This window comes from Phascolarctos cinereus, unplaced genomic scaffold (assembly GCF_003287225.1).
Source record: "Phascolarctos cinereus isolate Bilbo 61053 unplaced genomic scaffold, phaCin_HiC Scaffold_5;HRSCAF=322, whole genome shotgun sequence".
Taxonomy (NCBI): Eukaryota; Metazoa; Chordata; class Mammalia; order Diprotodontia; family Phascolarctidae; genus Phascolarctos; species Phascolarctos cinereus.
This window is the reverse complement of record NW_027555958.1, coordinates 364,363,804-364,374,129: the sequence shown is the minus strand read 5'-3', so window position 1 is coordinate 364,374,129 and position 10,326 is coordinate 364,363,804. Positions and strand designations below refer to the sequence as shown.

The window sequence follows — 10,326 nt, the reverse complement described above, 5'->3', positions numbered from 1 at the left end:
CAGAGACAGGATATGAACTCAGATTTGTCTGACTCTAAGGCCAATTCACTTTCCGCTGCAGTAGGCTCCATAACCCAATATGCCATGATTTGTTTATAAAGTGGTATGCATGGAATGACAACTACCTTGGGCTTTCTGCTGATTCTACCAGGCTATCAAAAAAGCTGTCCCAATCAACTTGACTGAATCAGAGCAGTTCACAGAACCCTTCTACTTCTCTGCATGTAGAGAGAGATGGTCCCAGTCAATTGGACATTCACTCAACAAATAAAAACTGTACCTTGGTGATTCCTTCCCTAAATTTTATATATATATATATATATATATAATATAATATATATATATTATATATTATATATATATATATATAATATATATTATATATATATATATATATGTGTGTGTGTGTGTGTGTGTGTGTAATTTATATGTATATATAAATATGTGCATATAATACATATATAATATGTATATATAATACACATATAATATGTATATGCATATATAATACATGTATAATATATATATACATATACATACATATATAATATATATGAATATGTATAAATCATATATATGTATAATTTATATATGCACATATATAAATTACAAAAACTCACTTTACTATATTGTGCTTTTCACTACAGAAGCAAGGAAAAAGATTATGCTTCCCCCAAACGGGCTTTGGAATAAAAGTCAATTCAATTCCACAGTGACCTGAAATTAATAGCAACAATATCCATAATATCCATAATAGCCAATAATTAAAATAGCCAAATGTCAAAGTAAAAAGGAAGGCAAAGAAACAAAATGATGACAAAGACATTCACAATTTACTGTTTGTCTCAGTCATAGATTTACAGGATTATAGATTTACAGCTAGAATAGATGTCTAAAGTTATCAAGCTTAGCTCCCTTTTTTTAATAGATAAGGAGACTGAGGCACAGAGTAGATAAGTGACTTGCTTAGATTCATATAGCTAGTATCTAAGGTGTAATTGAAAGCTTGTTCAGCATGCCGTCTCCTACAATACACAGCCTCTAACTTATATGAGCTAATTAACTAAAACAAATTCATCAGCATCATTTATAATTGCATGACCCTTTGAGATTTATCGACTATACTGATAAATATGAGCCCATACATAGAGAAAAAGATCATACCCTCACAAAATATGTGATCCAATCAGAAGGTAAGCAAACAAAACTTTCCTTCATTATTGCCTATATGCTTTTTCATTTGTGGATACTCACACACACAGACACAGACACAGACACAGACATACATATATGTATACATACATATGTATATGTATATATTATATGTATGTGCATTCAAGTGAGATTTTAAGTGTTTCCTTTCTAGATGAAATTATTTATGCTTCTTAAGGATATCAGAAATTAGGGCAGCAGTTATATATGCAAATACCATATCTGACTGAAAAACTGTCAAGTCATTGTTTCATTATTTTTAGATATCTTCACAAATGAATTGGTTTAAATTCATGGTTACTATTGTTTATTAGACATAAATTGTTCTCAAAATAATTGGACCAAAAATGAAATAGAGAATTAAGGTAATTATGACAAAACCAACTCTCTCCAAATATGTTTGCCTCAATTGTTTGGTTATTTCAGGCAAAATTATCTTTAAGCTACAATTATTGGGCTAATAACCCCAATTTTCACTTTATTTGCATGTGGAGAAGCAGCCAGCACTTTGCATTGTAATTTTACAATTATATTTGTTAATAGTTTGCCAGGAAATAAAAATAGGAATTGCAATATAATGAGACTGACTTTTCTCAATAAGAAAATTACATTTATGATTATTTGAATTCTCAATATTACTTAAGCTAAGTATACATTAGACACTTATTTCCCAAATACACTGGATTGCTGCGACCATAAAGTTTTGCTTTCTTTTATCTCAGTTCCTTATTTTTCATTTACATGGAACTCTAATGGGTATTAAAGCTGAACAGAAGCCTTTACATACTGATAGGCTTTTGTTGAGTACAAGTACTTTCAAATGAAGAAAGGGTATTTTAAAAGCTTAAAGCAAACAAAAGGGCATTAAATTAAATCTTTTTTGCACTCTAGAGAAGTTCACCTTTAACACACTTTTATCTTGTGCCTTATGATGTTGTTAGCTTCCTGTTATAGAAAACTAATTGTTGGCCCATTGAAAACACACACACATACACACACACACACAAAACCACCATAAATTTCTTGTGTCCATTTAAACTTCAGTAATTTGGGTTATAAGTAAGAAATAAATGTCACTTCAAGTACATGTTTATAGAAGCAGCTAGGTACCACAGGCCCAGTGGATAGCACACAGGGCCTGGAGTCAGGAAAACCCAAGTTCAAATTGGGTGTCAGACACATTTTAGCTGTGTGATACTGGGCAAGTCACTTCAACTCCTCCTGCTTCAGTCCCCTCAATTATAAAATGAAGATAACAATAGCAGCTACCCCACAGGGTTGTTATGAGGATCAAAAAAAAAAACATTAATAAAGCACATAGAACAGTCCTTAGTACAAAGTAGGGACTTACTAAATTGTTTCCTTCCACTAAATCAATTTAAGTATTGAACAGCTATGTCACACTATTGCATCCAATGCATTAAGGTTTCAGTCTGTGTGACACACTAAACATGGCTGTTTACTATGAGTCATGTAAGCTTCGTTTTGGAGTTAGCAGACTGAAATCCAAGCAGGTTGTCTGAAGAAAAAGTCTGTTAATATGTGGATGTTAATAGAAAGAATACAAGCAACAACAATACAAAATAGGAACTGTGATTTTTCTGTCCCACTGCTACTGATTACTTGAATGACCACTGACAAATTACTTAACCTCTGTGGGCCTCAGTTTCCTCATCTATAAAATAGTTAGACTGGATGTTTTCTAAAGTCCATTTCAGCTCTAAATCTCGTGATCATCTGTCCATTAAAAATAGCTAGAGGGAAGAGAGCTGAATGAATGTTCTAGAATCAGCCACAGTTTTGAGGACTAAGCTTTAGAGTACATTAATATTATTCAATATCTTCGAAGCAATGTGTTGGTCAGATAAAATGCAGAATATTTTATTTATATAGAGTACATAACTTTGCAGAATGACAAAGTGCTCAATTATATCTCTCTAAAATATTTGAAAGTGAAGGGAAAACACACTTTTGAAAGTTACTTATTTTTGTGTAATTCTGTGGAAAATGTCATTTCAACAATTAAAAAAAAACTAATGATGAGCGCAAGGTTATTTTGCCAAGTTTACACCCTAAAATTGCTTATTTCTTGCTTATGTTAGTTACATTTCCATTTATTTAGAATTGATATTGTTTAGAAGGAATTAATCTAACGAAACTCTAAACAACAAGGAAACAATATAGTTATGAATCACAAAGGAATATTACCCCAAATGGGATAAAAATAATTGTCTTTCAAAACAAGCATACAAGCAACTATCTTTGTTCCTTTTCTTATTTATTTAGCATCATATCGGGAAATTATTGTGTTTACCAACTTAGAAGAGTTAGCAATGGTAAAAATAAATGGAACATTTTATATACATATATATATATACATATATATATATATATAAAATGGATTATACATTTCATTGAAATATATATTTCCTTAAATTGTATTTATTGAGGTATACATTTAGGAATGTACTCTCAAAGATGTATACTTCTCTTAAAATTGGTTAACTTCTATTGGCCACACCCTTATGATTGCAGGACAGAAAAAAACTGTCTCTAAAGATAGTTGCATTGTTGTCATCAACCAATAACACACATTAAATAAAAGATTAGCAACAAAAATAGCTGCTTGTGTAATATCAGTTTACTACTGGGAGTGTTATCTAGCATCATCTAGGATACCCAGAGATGCAAAATTTTCAAAGCAGGATTTTTTACTGTAATAGGTATAAAAAATCATTCAGAAATCAAATGAAGATGGGGACTTTAACTTCCTGGCAGTATTTAGTTGACTTGTTCTAAATAAAGATGTGGCTGTTCAATGCATGTGATTAGAGATGGATTGCTGGCTTGGGAAAAGAGATTGCATACTGTGTACGAGAATGAAGAAAAGTACCAAGGAGATCAACTTACACACTGAATTGTACTCAAAGTCAGCACAGAGCTTGGAATTTGGTGAATCAGTAGGGAAAACATTCTGAGAAACCAATTCTATGATTTTCTCCTTGAAAATATATTGGGGCATCACATCACTCCCAAACATTGCAGCAAGAATGTGTGTAACAATCCCATGTGTTCAGGGTACAGCTACATTGAAACAAAGAGAGAAGGCAGTGGGACTGTGTGTGTGTTGTGTGTGTGTGTGTGTGTGTGAGAGAGAAAGAGAGAGAGAGAGAGAGAGAGAGAGAGAGAGAGAGAGAGAGAGAGAGAGAGAGATGGGGAAGGGAGAGACAGTGAGAGAATTTTCAAATAGAAGAGAAAAATTGGCTAAAAGCCCTTCATGCTTTTAAGAATAAATACCCATCAAAAAATACTCTCAGCTATAAAATCTTTAATGGTAATAAAGCCTGCAGTTCTGCTTCATGGATAGATTGTGCTTTAGCCCATTGAAAGCAACTCATTTTTGAAAGAAAATACGAAGTGTGATCAAAAATACAAACAAGAATTAAAACTCAAAACCAGTTTTCAAGGCAATAATTATATTGTATTTTATATAATGAAGAGAATAAATCTTCATTGGGGGCAATCTCTTTTTTATGAGATTACCTTCCAAATCCACTACATAACCTGACTGTTAACCAAAGTAGGGGAAGGGCAGCCCCGTATCTCACCCTGGCTGCAGAACAGGACACAGGAGGAATGGAGAAAATGATGATGTGATTGAGGGGTAGAGTTGGTGTGTGAGCTTTGTAGAGGAGAGGCATTCTTCATTCCTCAGGCATGTTTCTCTTCTCCAGACCTCTAATACCATCTCCATTCTTCACATAGTCATAAAAGATCCCAAGTGAGAATTCTCTTCAACAATCTGGACAAAGGACCCACAGACAGTTGGCAGCACAGATCTGCTTCTCCCTCACTGAATTTAAATGGGTTACAACGGTATATGTACCATCTAGGTGCAATAATTTTTATCTGTTGTCTTCCCATCAGACTGTGAGCTCCTTGAAAACCAGGACTGTGTTTTTGCTTTTCTTTGATTCCTCAGGGCTTAGTCCAATGCCTGTCACAGACAGTGCTTAATAAATGCTTCTTCACTAACTAACTGATTCAAATGATTAACAGGTTTGATACCCTAGGGACAATGTCCATAGAAAATATATTTAAAAACAAATCTAAGGGAGGAGAATTTAGTAGAAAAAATTAAGACAACCCCAAAGAAATATACTGTTAATAAATATTAAGCATGATTAGCTATGAAAATATTGCATTACAAAAGCAAAATGACTTTTGCTATTCTGATAATTGCTGGTGGTTGGTAAGAAGGGATTAGCACCTAAATTTTTCACATTTCTTCTTTTCAGATACCACAAACTGATATTAACATAATCCTAAATATTGTACATATGGCATTCTCTATCAGACTAGTATGATAGCTTATTTTTATATACCAGATCAACTCTCTGGGTTTATAAATCAGTATACCTTCTTGTTTGGATAATTATGTTTCATCAATTATATACCTTATTTATTCCCTTCATTAAGACCCTCACCCTTTTACATCATTAATTACAATTCTTCTTTATATTTTTCTATGTAAGGTAGATTAAGCTACATTTGTATCCTTTAAACTTGCTAACTTCTCTTCATTTCAATATATAGGCTTTATTCCTTCCTTCACAACACATGCAACCTATCTGTAGTTTTGCAACAGGAACAAATGATTATCTATCAACTCCTTTGTAATTCCTGAATGACAAGGTTTATAAAGTGTCACATTTTCTCTTATGGGTTAGTAGTGACTGGAATGAGGCATTGCCATTTACCATGACATTCAGTGCCATTCACCAAAGTTTACATTCTTAAGAGATAAATCAAAATACTCACCAGTGGCCCCAAAGCACAACCTTTGGCCGTGCATGCCTGGACTCTGAAAGAATGCAAACTCCAAGGAGCAAATCCATGAGCGTAATAGCTGAGGTGTGATGAATTCTGCATTAGTACACCATCTATGTACAGTCCATAACTTGTTAAAATACCTAGGAAAGCAATAAGTTGCTATTAGCATGATTTCCAGAGTTTACAGCACTATGCCAGAAGAACATGGCACATGTTGAAGAGGTTTCCAGATGAACAGGAGCAATGAATCATTGAATTGTAGAATGTCACAGCTAGAAGAGACATTAGAAATTATTTAGCCAAACCTCCTGATTTTACAGACAAAGAATCTGATTCTAGTTTTTCATGCACAATGGCATGATAAGTTACAATTCAGAACTCCTTCTTCCCAGTCCAGAACTCTTCTCTTCTTTCACCATTCTCCCTACTTTAATTTATCTATCATCATAATTAAATGTTCAAAAATAACTAGGTTAGATAAAATGTGTTTTTATGAAATTTCTTTGAGCTGCCACTAATTTTGTACCACTCCTTTCTACATGAGATGAAGGTGATTCTGGGTTCTTGAAAGTTAGGCTGCTGGAACACAAGCTGTAGCAAGTTCAAATTAGAAAAACTTGAAGTATGGGTACAGCAAAGGACAATAATAATTGATGATGATGATGATGATGACTAGCATTTATATTGTCTTTACCATGTGCCAGGCACTGTACTAAACATTTTACAAATGGTACCTCATTTGATTCTTATAACAACCCTGAAAGGTAATTATTATTGTTATCCCCATTTTATAGTTGAGGAAACTGAAGCAAACAGAGATTAAATGACTTGCTCCACTAGTAAGTGTCTGAGGCCATATTTGAACTCAAACTTTCCAGACTCCAGGCCCATCTGTACCACCTAACTGCCCCAAGCCTTGCTAAATTCAGAGAGACTGATCATTAGAAGGCTGGTCATTAAATGATGGATTTTTTGGACTCAATAAACAGTGCAACTATAGAAAATGTGAAATTGTCCTTGATCTTAATCTTCCACTTCAACAGTGACCATGGCAGAGTTCTTGAAAAGAAGACAGAGCAGATTACGACTGACATTATTTTAAAATAATCCATAAATATTAATTTCAATGTTGGAACTATAAATGTTAAATCTTTTTCCAATGAGCAATGAGTTGTCATACTACTAGAGGAGCTAAATAATGTCAATATTGATTATTTCCTACAAATAAAAGAAATGAATGAGAAGGCCAAAATCATGTACAGTCTTCAAAAGTAACATGAATGTATATCTGTAATTTTTTCATAAGAAGTCATTAGACACCGGAAATAGTGAGCTGCAAACATTATAACCAAACATTATACTGACTCTTCAGAAAGAGAAAAGATGTTACTGAGGTGACAGTAAATCTTCTACCAGTTGCCTGTATGTAGTAAAATCATTGACTCCTTGAAGCAAAGATTGAAATTGACAACAAGTTAGAAAAGAGAAAAAGGAGACAATATAGTATATAATTATAATAGTTTCAATATTCCCTATTCCATCTACTGATACTAAAAATGAGACCCCGAAAACCATAGCTCCTTTCCTTATAACCTTCACAAAATATTAGTCCAGCATCTCTTTGCAGCATGGAAATGATCCTGGATTCTCAAAGGCTCATCCAACAGAGCACTAGTCCCAGAAAAATCTCTCATGACAGAAAACCTTTGCATATACTTCCAGCAATTCATCACCAAAGAGTAAACTAAGAATGGGGAGACTCAGGGCCAGGATGGCCACTTAGTGATGAACTGTTTTGCCATAGCAACCCAGGAAACAAAGAAAAATTTTCAACAGCCCTTAACCCTACATGGTCTTTTTTTTTATCTTGGCAACTATGGTATTAGAGTGGTAGAAAGGGGTGCAGAGGATTTTAAAATTCACAGGTTTTTAACTGTTTATGCACTTTAACCTGTTAGTACTCAAAATGTGAGTTCTTGGTCTAATGATCAATTACTGTAGAAAGTAGAACATATTAATCTTGATATTCAAACTGTAAAAGAAACCAGAAGATGAAGGAAGTTATTGATAAAGAGAAGGATGACTACAGTTTCTCCTCAGAGATGTAAATAGAAGAATTAGAGGAGTTGGATTTGCATCTAAAGGCAGAGGGGAAAAAATTTAAAAAAAATTATGAGACCCTTGGTCATTCAAATAGCTGTGTTCATAATAAGCATTTGCAAGTAATCTACTATGAAAACAATTTACTCTATGAAATCACATCTACAACATGATACAGATGATAAAAAGGTAGACAAATTCTATTACAACTTATGGGATCTTCCAAATTATATCAACTATGATCATAACTAACATTTCATAAAGTTTAATATTTATAATACAAAAATATGTCATCTCATTAAAGTTTCACAAGAACTTTGTAAAGAAACTTACAGGTATTATGGATAAAAGATTGAGTGTCAAAAGTTAAGTGACTTGACCAAGGTAAATTAATTAGTAAGTGTGAAAGTTAGGATTATATTCCAAGTCTCTCCTGATTACCTATTGGGCACTCTTTTTACTACTGTAACACACTGTCTTTAAGAGTCAGCTACTTCAAGACAAAGTTCAGCAGAGAGGAGGTTAAGTGACCATATGCAAAGTCACATAGGCAGTGTCATATTTAATGCAAATTAAATGTCTGTCTATTGATATAAGTAATTTCCAAATAGATTATATATAATCAGCTTATTGATGTCTTATGATAAAAATAAAAACCAAAACCAAATTAGAAGAATAAAAATGAAAAGAAATGGCAGACAATTGAGGAGACTCCAACATGAACTATTAAGCAAGTTAATGAAGCCAAATGGGAAATGGATAAAAGAACACATATTAACACAAGTTTTCACTATTTCCTATGGAAGTTTAATTTGTTTAATCAATTACCATTAGAAAGAGGTCAAAAACAGTTAGAAACTACCTAGTTTATGTTCCTGCCAAAATGAGAGACAGAATCCCAGGGCAACACTGGTTTAGAATAAACTTATTCATAAAATCTTGTAGAGGAGTAAATTGAATGATTATGACCAGTATTGTGTCATAAAAATCAGGTGGAGTAGAAGCAAAGAAAAAGTTACAGAATGCTTGGCAAGAGACTCAATTAAGCCAAATCATTACAAGAGGATTTAATAATGAAACTAAGAAGATTATGAACAGATAAAAATGGGAAAAGATCTGTAAATATTTTCATAACAAACTTTCTCCCACAATGACAGCAGAGCATTTGGAATCTAACATCACAGTCCCTAATATGTTACAAGAAGAAATAAAAATGGCACTAAAGCAAACAAAGATGGTGTGACCAGCTGGACTACAAAGAGGAGGTAAGTGTTAGAAACAGCAAAGTATTGAGTATTTTGAAAGATTAGTCTCAATATATTTGGAATATATCCAATGCAGGGTTCAAATGAAAGTATATTCCCCATATACGGTATCATTCTCCAGATGGCCTCATTCATGGATAATACTATACTGACTGAAGTGCAGAAGACTGAAGAGATTGTTAAATGAGATTCATTATTATTAAAGTCTAACTAGTTACACAGTAAATCTGAGTGGAATAAATATATATTCACATATATAAAGCTTTTCTAAACTTCATCATCTCTAGAAACTCACTATTCTGCAAGATGAAATTAACTCTGAAACACCTCCACAGGTCATTTCACATTCTGATTATGAGATGCATCATGTAGCCTTCCCTTGTTCCATAACCCTCACTTCTCAGCTCTCTCTCTTTATTTTTTTTAATGTTTTATCTATCCCATTAGGTTGTGAGCTATTTGAGGGCAGGGACTGTCCTACCCCTTTTTGTTTTTGTATCCTTAGGGCTTAACACAGTGCTTCGTACATAATAGGCACTCAATAAATGTTTATTGATTCTGATTGGGACATATCCATATCTGTAAATTATATATGAGTTTATGTATACATTATACAGTTTTGGCCCAACTCTTTCTATGGGTAATTAGTTGAGTCCAGAATTAAGCAAAAGAAGACCAGGTAAGACTTTCTCTGGTAAATTGAATAGTTCTTTTACTGATTCCAAACTTCACCCCAAAGCCAAAGCCTATATTTTAATGTCAGTATTCTTCTGGTGATATGGCACAGGTACTAGCTATGGAACTTCACTTTCAGAAGTATTAAAGTTGCAGGCCACCCAACTTTGCTCAGGAGAAGGTAGACACACAAAATCAAATGCTGTCAGAGAGATATATGCTCTGAAAAGGGGGTAGATTG

General features: G+C 33.4%; 1 protein-coding gene across 1 annotated transcript in view; it reads right to left on the bottom strand.

Moving 5' to 3' along the window:
- Positions 1–10,326, bottom strand: part of USH2A (usherin) — a 962,202-nt gene that overhangs the window by 428,270 nt on the left and 523,606 nt on the right. The window contains 1 exon segment of the mRNA XM_020982269.2: positions 6,034–6,185. Coding sequence (XP_020837928.1) covers positions 6,034–6,185 — 152 coding nt within the window.